This window comes from Melanotaenia boesemani, chromosome 14 (genome assembly GCF_017639745.1).
Source record: "Melanotaenia boesemani isolate fMelBoe1 chromosome 14, fMelBoe1.pri, whole genome shotgun sequence".
NCBI lineage: Eukaryota > Metazoa > Chordata > Actinopteri > Atheriniformes > Melanotaeniidae > Melanotaenia > Melanotaenia boesemani.
In genome coordinates, this window is record NC_055695.1 from 21,195,224 (window position 1) to 21,209,399 (window position 14,176).

Consider the following 14,176-nt stretch of genomic DNA (forward strand, 5'->3'; position numbering starts at 1 on the left):
AAAGGAAATGTGATCCTGAAAGAAAGGAAGCTGGATGGTTATTCCCAATGAAAAGCTCTCTGTCTGCAACCTCAATCAGTGGATGATTAGTACATCACTGGCTACAAATATTTACTTGAGACTGTTCACAGAGGAGAGAGCTGTCTAATTTAAGTATGGAGGCTGTGGGGTATTGATAGATGTGGTATGGTGTTGTCCAAAATCACTCCATAATACTATTTTCATGTGGGAAAAGCTTTAAAAATGACCTACTTTGTTGTCTAGTTTAAATTCAGTAGAATTTTTTTTCCTGATTTAAATTCACTTTTTATATTTATGTATTAAAATAAAATATTAATTATATTATATGGCAGTGTTTCCAATACATTTCCCCTACCTATGCGTCGTGCTTCGGCTATATTGTTAGTGTCACGCCTTAAAAATGCTGAGAATGAAATAGTTTAACATCGACAGCATCAAAATTTCTTCATTGAATCTACATCACCGCCTCCAGAAACACGGCAGCGGAAAATTAAACTACATTAGTAAAGCCTACGGGCAAGGTAAACTTTGAGAGCATCCAACAAGCTTATTACATGTGGAGTCTGGAGAGAGGAGAGGTAGCTGCTGATAAGTTGCTTTAGATTTAGGAAGTTGAATGGACATTCCAATAAAGATATTGATGATGAATAGCCGACGCGATGCTATGTAACGTTAAGTATTTGGTCCTATTGCTACCGTAGTCTAATGAAGTTGACACTGGTAATGTAGGCTATCATCTATGCACCACAGTGTATCAACTACTGGCTGTGATTTTAAGATGAGCCTGTTAAAATATATTTTTTTTAAAAGCAAAAGGCAATTTATATTGATATTGATTATTGTTGCAGTCAGACAAATCGCCCCCTGCTGGCCATTAACAAAAATGCAAGTTTAAGGTACTTGAACATTGTCCTTGCTTTTTAGATGTGAAAGTTATTTCTTTTAAATATTTCTTTTATACACAGATGTGAACAGTAACCGGGCACAAGAACTGTATGATTATGTAAAATTATAATAATTCATGCTCAAACATATTGAGAAAAATTTGATTTGCTTAAATGAGTTGGTGTGTTTGAACCTTGAGTGGGATGTTTTCTACTCTGTGTTCTGTGATAATAGAGCTGAGCTATATGCTGTTAGGAACTATTTAGTTTAGTCAGAGGTTCAGGTTGAAATAGTGGTGATTTCTGTTGTCAGCAACCTTCTCATACTCCTGCACTATTTTGAAAGTGTTTTTCCCAAAGTGCAAGGCAATACTTTGGTGTAAATTCTCAATCATCCAGGTCATGGTAATCCTAAGAGCTTGATTAATAATGATATTCAAACTCTCTGAATAGCCGTGAACTGGGTAAGTGAGAACCTACACCGACACACTGAGCAAAATAATTACAGGATGAAAGCACAAAATATTCACAATTATGAAGCTGGAACTAGTAACAAAACAAAAAGAGAACCTATTTGACAGTTGGTGCATATGATTTTTGTACATGTGTGTTCTCAGTCACTGTCATCATGCAGAACATACTGCATGTGGAAGCCATTCCCTTTGAGACTGTTTATTGCACATAGACTCTTTGCATTCGGAGAATGAATGCTTTCCTCAACCATTGCTCATTTTTAATGCCAACCTGCATCCAAGGATCCAAACCAGCAACCATTCCAGCAACAAGGAAGCGGGAGGTACTGGGAACATGGACAGAATAAGAGCTAAGAGAGATGGCAGAGATTTTTGTTGAGAGCAATTAGTGTGAGTAGAGGGGTATTACTGACACACAAACACACACATGCACACACATGAAGCTGGCTCACTCGGCTATAGTGGGACTCAGAGGCTGGCACAGCTGGCAGTGCCAGAGCACACTGGGCTCCATCTTCCTTCTTCTGTGCCAATCTCAGCCCACGCTCATCACATTCAGATTCACCAAGCTTTATTGGCAGGATGAACACGGTCACTGTTGCTTGCCGTCATGCTCAGAGACCAAACACAATGCTGCACTTTCACAGGGAAGTGGTTTCCCTTTGTTGCTGTTGAAGTTCACTTTAATGTCAAAAGTGAAAAGCATACACTTGAGTTGGCTTTCTTGTCTTCATTAGAAAGCCACATAGCCTTGATAAATCACATTTAACCTTTTACAAGCCTGCAGGTATGCTACAGTTTCACAAAGCAGCATGTCTTGTTGTTCTGAGCAAACAGCTACTCCAATATCACCCATCCCAGTCAGGCTCCTTATTTTCACAGGATCATTAGTTTGAACAGTTTCCAAATAGAGAATCTGTGATGGCTTGATTTTTGTTTTCTTTTTTTTTTAACCCACCTGTCTCAACTGTCTGTGCTTCAGATAGTTATTTTCCACATTTTGTGGTCTGCTTTTTGACAACCTTGGGTTTTAGCTGTGAGTCAAACACGGGTGAAGAGAGAAGCGCCAGTAGTGAAATGCAAAATTTGTGAAGAAGAATGAGTTTGTTTTTTTCCTTCTCGAACACTAAGAATTACAGGTCTTAGAAAAGCACAGTTGATGAAGGTGCAAACACGGGTAATGCTGCCTCTTCCTCTTTAATGAGTGCAGATACAAAATGTCAAGTCAGGGAAGAATTCGTTGCTGTAACGGCTCAAAACTTTGTTTTGTGTGTTTGAATTATTTTCTTTCATGATGCTAACACATCGGTCATGGTTACATGATGTTTGTTCATTCTGAATTAATCAATCAGAATTAAATAATTCAGAATTAAAGTATTTAAATAAAAATAGTCATTCCAAATTGAGGTTTACATAGAAAACACATTTAATCGCTTTTATTTAATTCCGCTTAAGATCTGAGGGTTGGGAAGGGTTCTGATTGGACAGGGGATGGATGTGACTTATTTTCGTCTACCAGCAGAAAACAAAGTCCCGTTTCTATTTCTTTTCTTTTCTGTTACAACATGGAAGACCACATAATAAGAACCATTTTTGCTTTAATTATAGTTTTGAAGCAGCAGCTGCGCACTAGCATACTACTTCACTTTAGTTAACTGAGGAGGGGAAGGAGATCGAGTACTGAACCGTCGTTGGGGCAGGACAAGGGAACACGCATGCACAGAGCGACTGGAATTATAAAGCGGAATGAACATATACATGATCAAGGAATTATTAAAATTAGATTTAAATTTGAAATAAACCAGCCACTTACTTAGGAAAGTTCAATTCGGAATCGCTATTTTCATTCGGAATTAGGTGTTTACGAGGTCTTTTTTTAAGAGGATTTAATTTTTTCTGAATTAAAGGGAAATTAAAATGCTCATGTAAACGTGGCCATTGCAAAAATAAAAAATAGTCAGCACACTGAGACCAGAAATTAAAGTTTTTTTGCTATTTTAAAACCACCATCTGTAGCAGCTCTTTTTACTTCCCCCTAATTCAAATGCAGCCCCTGTATTTTGCCTCAACACTGTATTAAACAGTGTTTTCACATGCATCCTCCTGTATTTGGGAACACACACATGCTCACACATAAACACCCCACCCCCAAAAACAAACACATGCAGGCACTCTGCTTGAGCAGGCTCACACTGGGACACTCTCCTGTGGACATGTTGCTTCTTGTTGCCAGACAGCGTCGGCTTTTGGACATTTTTGAGGAAACTGCAGCCAGTTGTAGTGGCAATAAATGGTTAATTAACATATAGTTCAAAATTCTTTTTGAGTTTGTGGAAGATGAATAAAATATTGTTTCCCACAGAGCGGCTTCGTTCAGAGGCAGCTAACTGGCACGAGGTGCACCAGAGATTAAATGATGGCACACCATATTTTTTAAATGTATTATTCAACACAGTAATCCAGACCAATATTGCCTTAGGAAAGTCGTAATGGGGTCTTTCATAATATTATATATATATATATATATATTCATTAAAAGACAAACATTAAATGTCAGAGTTAAAGAGTAAACATTGATAAACTTGCTTGACCAGTCAGCTACTATGAACTTTCTTTAACATGGGAAACATTTAAATATAAACTGAACAGAATTGTATAATGTAATCATAATAAGAAACTCCTTTTTGTTTGTGGCGATTTTAACATCGACCTCTAATAGATCTATGGTCATGCTCATATCTCTAAATCCATTAGTTCTATGGTTTACATGGGACTCTAGCCCTCAGTCACATATCCTAGCAGAACATCTGTAAAGCTGCCACATTAATTGATATAATCTTCATTAATGTTACAGATGGAAACATAACTGGAGGCTTATTTTTAAGTTGTGTGAGTGACCATTTGCCTGTTTTTGTACCAGATTTATCTGTTGGACACGATGTGTAAACTGACACTAAATTATTCATAAGATGTGTCACAGTAAAAACCATACATTGAGTTCATTTCTCCTGCATAGAATATATATGCTGTGATAAAAGTGCCAATAAATTTAATGAATTGTCTTGTTAGTTTATTAAAAACTATTGCTAACTCCATTCTGTCGCCTTCTGATCACTATGGAATTAAATACCCAATTTATGTATATTATAGAAAATAGTGAAAATGTAATTATTGAGATTGTACATAAATTCTCAAACAAAAAAATCAACTAACTGGAATGGGCTATGTCTTTGGTTTTTAAAAAAAAAAACTTCTTTATAACTTAGTTTAGGAGTTTGTTCTCTAAGATTATTCACTCTGTTTTAAAAACATGAATGAGATAACTTATTAGAGGTAACATGAACCCATGCTTTATTTTTATGATATAAATTAACTGTAAATTCAGCATACTGGAGCGCATGCCACACTATTTACACCATTAACATTTCTGCAGACAAATGCAGCTCAAGTTAAATTGGGTGAACAGATCGCTGCTTATGTTGCAGCTAATTTATTCACCTTTTGACTTGACTTGGCTATTTTCAGAGATCTTGTCTTACTTCCTCAAATAAATAGATAGATAGATAGATAGATAGATAGATAGATAGATAGATAGATAGATAGATAGATAGATAGATAGATAGATAGATAGATAGATAGATAGATAGATAGATAGATAGATAGATCATGATTTGTCGTGTTTGTTACCTGGAGGTTTGTAGCATTATTTCTCTTTCTGTCATACAGTATAGTTTGCGGGTAGATTTCATCAGACTGAATTGCATGTGGTTATTACTGGTTTAATTCAGTCCATGGCTTGCAGTGCAGAGCTGGGGGGTTAAATGCACCCTTTGTTATCACAAGTTAACCAAACATGCATGTCTTTGGACTGTGAGAAATATCTAGAGAATTTCCATGCAAGCACAGGGGGAACAATGAAAGTCCACAAAGAGTTCCTAACAGAGGTTCACACCTGGAACCTTCTTGTTGTAAGACAACAGTGCTCCCTACAGAATAAGCACATGATTCTAAATTGCTCCAGAAGGTACCGCTATAATTCCTGCAGGTAAATTAGATCTTGAAACACTTAATTTGATAATACTGTGCATCATCTGTTGCACACCTCTGGCTGCATTGTGCAGTAAAAGAGGCTGATTATCATCCTGTCAGCGATCTCATGAGATGTCAAGTCTAAGCATGCTGACGCCCTCTTTTATCAAGGGCGTGTGTGCGTGTATCATTCAGTGTCTGGAATAGATCGTCCTTGTCCTGGAGTTGCCTGCATCTATTTTACCTTTGTTGTTTTCTCCTGTCTTTTCCATCTATTTGTTAACATTTTGGAGTATTTGGTTTTTTTTTTTCTTCTAATTTAAAAGCTGTTCTTTTTCTCTAACCTATGCTTGACATGTTTCATGCTAAGTCTCTCGCTCTCTCTCTCTCTCTCTCTCTCTCTCTCTCTCTCTCTCTCTCTCTCTCTCTCTCAGTCGCTGTATGTTTCCATGCCAGTTGGCAGCATATCTGCCCTCAGGAGTTTATTGACAAGCTCCCTCTCTTGCTTTGTATCTACCCATCCGTTCCTCCCTCCATCCGGCCAGTCTTTGCCAGTACTCCCTGGTGTCTGTGCTTTGGCCGGCTGTGGAATGAGACTGTGATGTGTTGTTTCTGACACCTGGTTCAGCTCGGACTGCCTCAGCACAGCACAGGATATCTTTTGGGGATGTTTTTATGCCTTTATTAGACAGGAGCAGTAGGGAGAAACAGGAAATATAAGGAGGGAGCAGGAGAATGACTTAAAGTAAAAGTGCAACTCCTTAACTTTTCAACATTTTGTTTAAATTGCAGTCATACACAGTTTAGATTAATTGTAGCTTCAGTGACTCAACTTAAACCTTTTAATGTGCACACTAAGAAAAAATCTTCTTTCTTTACCAAATGGTAGAGCAGGCAGCTAGAAGGTTAACATTGTCCAAGTGTCCTATCTGAATCTCTTTTATTTGTGCTGCTCTGATTTGCTCTTTCATGCTTTGCACTTTCTGTCTATCCAGTCAAGTTTAATAGTATGTCTTTTGTTTAAGCTAAGAGCAATAAGGGAAGCAGCTTCCTGGACCGGCCATGGGTCAGGCTCTTTGTCAGATAGTCTTTGCTTCATACATAGATCCTGTCAGATTGGCTTTTTCTGGCCACAACTGAACCAGGTCATCCACTTTGATCTGTAGGCTGAGCACAACCTGTTATTTGGTCGGAGGCAATCTAGTGTAATTACAGAGAAATAACTAGAGGAGGATAGTTTATTCAAATTAGATAAAGCAGTGCAAAAGTGTTTCTCTTATTTCTTGACAATTTTGCTTCCAAGCAGCCAGACTTTCTTGTTATCTTTTAGAGTGGAGTTGAGCAATAGTTCTCCAGGAGGTCTTGTAAATATTTTTATTGGACATTGGTTGCTGTTTCACTCGTTTTCAGTCCAATTTTGTCCCTGATCATTTTCAATTTTTAGAGGAATGTTTTTTTGTTAGTTTCTTAAACAGCTTAAACAACTGACCTCTGACCCATGAATCTTTCAAGGATGAAAAAGCGCCAAACTAAAATGATGAAGCACCATTGCACCTACACATAACAGACAACTTAGCAAAGGACCAATTTTAAATGGGATCTTTAGGCATTTTGTTAGAAGTATACTGTTTATTCCCTTTTTTTAAAAATATATTTTAAAACGTTAAATACAGCACAGTTTGACTGGCATGAAATAATATTTTTCCACCAACCAGGTGATTTCCAGAGAGCATATGGCTCAAAAATTGGCCTGTCACAGTATGGTGTGCAGTGTGTCATTGAAAAATCTAAAGAAACTCAACAAGTGGAGGTCAGAAAGGAGGTGTCAGGCCAATAATTTCTACAGCAGATAAACAATTTCATAAAGTGATGAGGGGGGGGTCAGATTAGAATAGATGCAGCTACTGTTCACCAAAAGCTTCATAAATGCTCTCTAAGTAAGGGTGCCATTTTTAAGAAAGGGAAATAGAGAGAAGAGGCTGAGGTGTGCCAAAATGACACAAGACCTTGACTGAAAATCAGTAGCAACAGATTTTATGGAGCGATAAATCCTCCTCTGAGCCCAGACCTCAACATTATTGGAGCGGTGAATAAAACTAGAGGCAGAAAACATCCAAAGAAGAGCTTTGAAACATCCTTTGTGTATTTGATGTGTTTGTTAAAGATGCTTGACCATCTTGTGCTTGTTATTATCTATTGGCAATATTATGGGTGTTAACAGTGGCAGTGCATGCACACCAAGCCATGTGAGTACTGAGCACCTTGTTTTATTTCCAGTGACAATCTAGTAGAAAAGATTGGAGCAAGCAGGGTACAGTGTTGTCAAGCAGATACCACTTGAATACAGGAAGATGATTGCTTGGGTTTGAAGTACAAGTTTCACATTGGCAGCAGCTCCACTTATCCATTCCTAAATGTGAAAAAAAAAACATATTCTATTGTTTAAGGTTCCTCTTTCTCACTCTCACTTCCTTCTTGTGGTCACAGAAAAAAAAGCACAATACACAGAGGGAGATGAGAAACAGTCACCTACCCACACATGCATACATCAACATGTAAGAAGAGACAAGGATGTGTCCATGAATGTAACTGAGCTGACAGGTTGGCTGATTATGTGTGTGTGTGTGTATGTTTCAAAGCTTTTGTAGGATGGTGTGTGTGCAGTCCTGTCAATCATCACTCTGCCCTCCATTGCCTTCTTTGCTGGCTTTTTCTCCTCCTCTCCAACATCCTCAAGTGGCAGGGACATGTGTTAGTGAGGATGGAGTGATGCAGAGAGAAAGCAAGATTGGTAGAGAGAGGAAGAACAGAAAAAAATCCATCTATGTCAGTGGTAAGGGGTGACAGCCAAGTAACAAGAAGAAAAACTGCTGTGAGCGACTGATGATGTGAAGGAAGAAAAAGGGCAGCTAAGGAAAAGGAGGGAGGATAAATTATAATGGAGGGAAAGAAAATGATATAGAAAAGTAGAGAGATGGGAAAAAACAGACAAAGCGAGCAACGAGGGGAGGGGGATGAGAGAGGGAGATGGGGAGAGGGATGGGAGGAAGAGGATGAATAGGGTAATAATGGCTCAGTGTGAGAGCTGTTGTAGAAAAAGAACGGCTGAGTGAGGAAGAGAACAAAATAAGGCTGAGGACACTCAGACAGATAGAATTAGACACACAGCAGAGGTTTAGTGTGTGTGTGTGAGTATGTGCGAGACATAGTTGGAGTGTGCGCACTTGTTTTTACGTGTTTGGTGTGCAGTTGTATTCATAGGATGGGTATGTTTGCTGTGTGTGTGAATGGATGGGTGGAGGTTAAAAAAAAAGAAGCTAAGATGTAATTTTCCAACCGAGAAAAAAAGCCCTTTTAGGATTTTTTTTTAATTTTAGGAAACAAGTGTGTTGGTTTGAGGGGTACGGGTGAGAGACAGAGGAGTCCTGATGTGGGTAAGAGTGTGTGAGGCAGAACAAAATGAGAGTGTGAAGGTGCTAAAAGATCTGATGATGACTGGTGCTCTCACACTGCCTCCATCCATCTACCTCCTGCTGGATTTTTCGTCTCTCAGTCTCATTGAGTTGTCACTGACAGTATTTTAATGCAACGAAAGCTTAATGTGCTGTAAAGGTGTATCACAAGCTCTGCTTTCGTTGTGTAGTTATCACCTTACAATATGCAGCATGATTATATATCCACTTCTCTCTCCTTCTGTCTCTCTTTCCATCACAGGCGGAGATTGTCAAGCGTCTCAGTGCCATCTGTGCTCAGATCATCCCTTTCCTCTCTCAGGAGGTAAGTGTCACTGCTGCCAGATACACTTATGGGCACACAAAATATGCACACGCATAAAGAAGGACGCGTGTATTCAAACCTCAGGCATTTCAATGACAAAATGTGGGCGTATCATTTAGCAGAGCTAAGTTAAAAGGTGCAGATGTTAAACACTGGCTCTAATTTGCAGCCCAAAGGTGTTTAATTGATGCAACATATACAAATTAAAACAGTGTGAGCATGTATATTGACAAAAGCACAGCTCATTAACTTTGTCTTGTCAGTTATTAGAGCAGGAAATTAATCCCTTTTCAGTGTGTGGCCATAAGGAAAGAAGAAAAAAAACACACAAATCTTAACATAAGAACATAACAATTGGTTATTTTTTTGAATGCATAAATAAGCTAAGCAGATCTCAGGGACTTTTCTGAAATAAAAACACTTCTATGCCAGCCTATGGTCAGCTGATCTTGGTGTTTCCTAATACAAATATGTTGTGACCTCCTGCCTCCTTCGTGCTTCTGTGGATTGAATAATCTTTCTAAGACAAAGGCACATGAAGTCCCATCTTTAGAATCACTAGATTCAATTTTTAATAAAGGCATTTATATTATTTACCTCAAATAAAAGAATCCCTAAAAAGTTCCCTAAATGTATTTCAATTTATACCTGTTTCTACATGTTCAGTAAAACCTAAACAAAAAGCTAAATTATCAGGATGTTTTGTTGAACTGGTGCTTTGTCTTCGAGCAAAATCGATTAAAAGGAAGTAAAGCCTCATGTTAACGTCATTCCTCAGCGTGAGTGTGTGAGTTTACTCTATATGGGTGTGCACTGGTTTGATTTGTGAGTGTGTAGATACGCAGTAGACGCCTCTGTTTGTCTCTGCGTGTGAGTGTTCACTGATGAGTGTGTTACCCGGAGACAGTAAGGTCACAGCTTTGTCAGTTTGATCAATATTGACACTGTGTGTCTCCGGGTTTGTGTGCAAGCACTGTTGAACACATGTATGCTTGTGTTTGCGTGACTGATTACCTGGGGATTTTTATGTAAACAGAGCTGAGATTTTTAGTCGAGGTGGCACCGAGTATGTGTGGATGTGTGTCTGGAGAGTGTGTTTTTTTGAGAGTGTGGTTGCTTAATCCAGACATTTAAATATATCAAGTTTGCCTCAAATGTCTTTGTCTCATATGTTTTATGTTTACGCTACACTGGTACATTGGTAAAGCACTGTCTAAATCATATTTCTCTTTATCTCTCTGCAGCTTTGAATGAGTGTGTGTGTTTATATTTTGTGCTTATGTTTTGCTGCTTGTATACATTTGTATTTGTGATTTGTGTAGCACCAGCAACAGGTGGTCCAAGCGGTGGAGCGGGCCAAGCAGGTCACCATGGCTGAGCTCAATGCCATCATTGGGGTGAGTCACCTCCATTGATCGACAAAAACACACCTACACACACACTTGTCCACTCAGGATGTTTAAATTAGATTACTAAGAATTTTTTACTACTGGGTTTGCTTACAGTATCTAACTTGTACTGACTCTAGGGGTGTAGCATGAGGGTGAAATGACACACATCAGGTTGCTGTTAAGCCTTTAATTAGTTTTATAAAGTGTTATAAAAAGTTTCTTGCTTTTAACCTGGCTAGATCACCATGGTAACTTGCACAAACATAAAAGTTGCACTCTGACATTGTACCCGCAGGCTTGTTGTGATGGTGAGGATGATGCCACAGGAAGTTATGCAGTCACCATGCATGTAGCTAGATTGTAATGCCAAAAATACACTAACCTGCTTGGGTCTTATTTCTCATATTCCACGTGTGTGTTATGCTGTTGATTTTGCATTTAATAGATATCAGATTAGAAAACTGGAAGAATCTCGGGTCTTGTAAATAGAAAGAAATTGATTTAAGTCTGATTTGACCAAAAACTGAGTTAATCGAGGGCAGCGTCACATCGAAATGTGCTTCACGTTTTAATCTGAAGCTGTGGAGGACTGATTCATTTTAAGTGGTAAAATAAATACATTGACTTGGTTCATTTTAAGGAGAAATACTATTTTATTCATTCCTCTAACAGTCGTATAGCTGCTTTTCTTCTTGTTAAGTGTTTTTAGTAAATATTAGCTGCTGTTGACCAAAGCAGCCTCCTTTTGTTTCTTTTGTTCACAGTCAGTTAGATGAAAGCCTATATTGTACAAATTCCCACTCCTGAGGAAGTGTTGAATATATAGGAATAGTTTAGGGATTATTTTACTATTGAAAGCCACGTGCCTTTGATAGCATGCTAATAATCAATAGACAATATGTGTCTGTGTTTAAGAAAAGGGCAATTTCTGATAAACTGGTCAGTTAAAATGACCACCAGTATGCCTTTTTCCAGTGTTCTACAAACTACCAGACATACTAACACAACATGAATGTGCAACAAAATATACAGTAAAAAGTGTTTGGACTGTTATAACACACCTTCGCTTACACATTATTGCCCAAAACGTAGCAACCTCAGCAGCATCTACGTGCTGTGGTATATAGATAGAAAACAGTGTGTTAACACAGTGATGCTCCTGAGTGCTGTGGGGGCTTTCCACTGCTTGTCACAGCTCTGATCACATTACGGTCTCCTTAAAGCCCTTTGTTCTCACCAGCACTGCAAAAACTGTTGTCTCTAAGGTGTGTGCTCTTGTGTGTTTAATATGCCAGCTTTACAAAGCAACACACAGAACACTACGTCCTTCAGGAAAACAGCTTTTATTTATTTATTTTTTATCTGTAGCTGCTCTCCACTTTCTTTCTTCACATAATTTTCTTTATGTTTTCATTTTCTTCCCATAGAATCTTTGATCTTTCTCTTCATCTTACTTTGGCCGTGTCCTCATTTCTCCTCATCCATTCTTTTTTTTTCATCTTGTCTTTTATTCTTTGCACTGCACACTTTCCTTCTTTTTATCCCACTCTCATTTAGTCTCTCACTATTGTCCTCTGTTCATCATTTTTTCATTTGTTCTGTTTCTCTTCATCGTTTGCTCTCCCACTCAAACACTTTCCTCCCTCTATTACCCTCACTGTGTTTTCCTGTAGCCATTTTCCATCTCTTCCCTCTCCTGCCTTTTCCTTATAATAAATCCCATTGCCTTAGTATCTCACTGCCTTCACTAAATCTTTCATTCACTTATTGGCTTCCATCCCCACTGCCTTCACTTTTTCTGTGTGTCCTGATTCTTCAATTTCCTTCTTCCCTTCCTTCCTCTTCCTTCTTTCTCATCCTCCGTGTCCCACTCACCTCTTAATCCTCTAATCCCATTCACATCATATCTACCAGCATCTTAATTCCCTCTCACATGTGGATTTAATTTCATTCTCCCCCAAACTTCTCCATTCTCAATTACTATTTGTTACTTTCTGCTTCTTATTTTTTGTTTTGCTTCTTTATCTTGTCTCTTCTAATCACCTATTCCCTTTTACTCAACCCCCCCTCCCCATTCCCTTCTTTCCCTGTGGCCACAGCAGCAGCAGCTCCAGCACCTGTCTCACCATGCCCCTGGCATCCCCCTGACTCCACACCCATCAGGCCTGTCCCTGGGAGCGGGGGGCTCAGGGCTTTTGGCGCTGACTGGAGCCTTGGGGGTGTCAGCCCACCTGGTCTCCAAAGATGAACGCAACCACCTTGACCCTGAACATCTTAGAGGTAAAGATTAACTCTTGGTTTTGTCTCTAAAAACAAAATTAAATTTAAACATCTGGATATTTATTCTGGATAGTAAATAAAAGAAAGACTCATCTCTTCTGTATGTTTAAGATAAAACCTAAAAATACTTTAAGAAGATGCTTAGCAAGGTCAGTATGTAGGTGGACTGAAATACTTTTTCTTTGAAATACTTATTCAAAATGCAACTATCTGTACAACTTTCCTAAAAGTTTGGAGATTTTATCTAAAGTGAAGGCCATGCCAGCCCAGATCCTTCTCATTTTACTGCAGTACGGCTCCATTATAGATAAACTGTCCCCCCACCTTTACTGCTGCCGTCCGGACACTGAAAACATTTAGACGTGATTTAAAATAAAACACCACCAAGAACACCCCTCGCTTTCAAGGAAGAATGGCACAACATCAAAACTAAAATTGATCTCTTTAGTTTAAAGAATCCATTACATCATTATGGTAAACCTACCATGACTTTCTCTCTGTGTTAAATATTATATATATTTTTAAGAAATTAAATGTTTTGTAAGTATTGTGTTTAACATCCAACTTAGTTAAAAATGGGTTGTGTGTATTTCTGCCTTTACATTTGTTTTTTTGTGCTTATTTAGATTATAGTTGTTTCATGCACAGCTTGTGGAGAGAAACTCTGATGCTGCAGCACAAAGCAATAGATCATTTTTATCATTATATAGCAGATAAAATGCAAGGCAATCATTTATAGCTGGCAGCTTTTTTTGGTACAAAACCTCACCTTTTGGACCAAATTTGAACTTTACTGTTTAGATTTGTTATAATATGGGCAGATGCATTCATGGTGCTTGTGTAAGTACAGTAGAAATGCTTTCTCTGAATGAACTTTCATTCACCCCCTGATAGAATATCTTATCTTTTTTGCTGAGTTTCAAGCACAGAGCCAACAGAGACCTCCTCCTGAATAAACTGGGAGCTAGTAAGAGAACAAAGGAGAAATCAGTGAGAGCAGAAAGAGTGAAGGATTGAGAGATCAGTGTTAAGCATCTGTGTTATAGCTTATGTATGTCTGCAGCTGTCCATGTTTCTGTTCTTACATATGAGCAGAAGAATGAGGGTAAAGATAGGAGGGGAAGACAGCGAGCTTTGTGTGGTTGGGGAACAGAGACAGAGAAAGACAGAAAGGAGAGGGGACGGGCATCAGGGACAATAGCAGGTCTGTATCTTTATTAGAGGGGAGCAGTCATAGTTCAGCCTAACCTTGGCTGACACTGGGCTTTTGTTGTTATTATTACTATCAGGACTGACGTCAAACTTTCTCTCTTTTTTTCTG

At 38.5% G+C, this 14,176-nt stretch overlaps 1 protein-coding gene across 2 annotated transcripts in view; it reads left to right on the forward strand.

The window, feature by feature from the left end:
• Window positions 1-14,176, forward strand: part of tle2b (TLE family member 2, transcriptional corepressor b) — a 74,086-nt gene that overhangs the window by 42,368 nt on the left and 17,542 nt on the right. The window contains exons 5-7 of one of the 2 annotated variants that reach the window (XM_042006527.1): window positions 9,122-9,184; window positions 10,507-10,581; window positions 12,678-12,855. In XM_042006527.1, coding sequence (XP_041862461.1) covers window positions 9,122-9,184; window positions 10,507-10,581; window positions 12,678-12,855 — 316 coding nt within the window. Of the gene's footprint in view, window positions 1-9,121; window positions 9,185-10,506; window positions 10,582-12,674; window positions 12,856-14,176 lie in introns of both variants that reach the window. The other variant, XM_042006526.1, reaches the window with a different exon arrangement.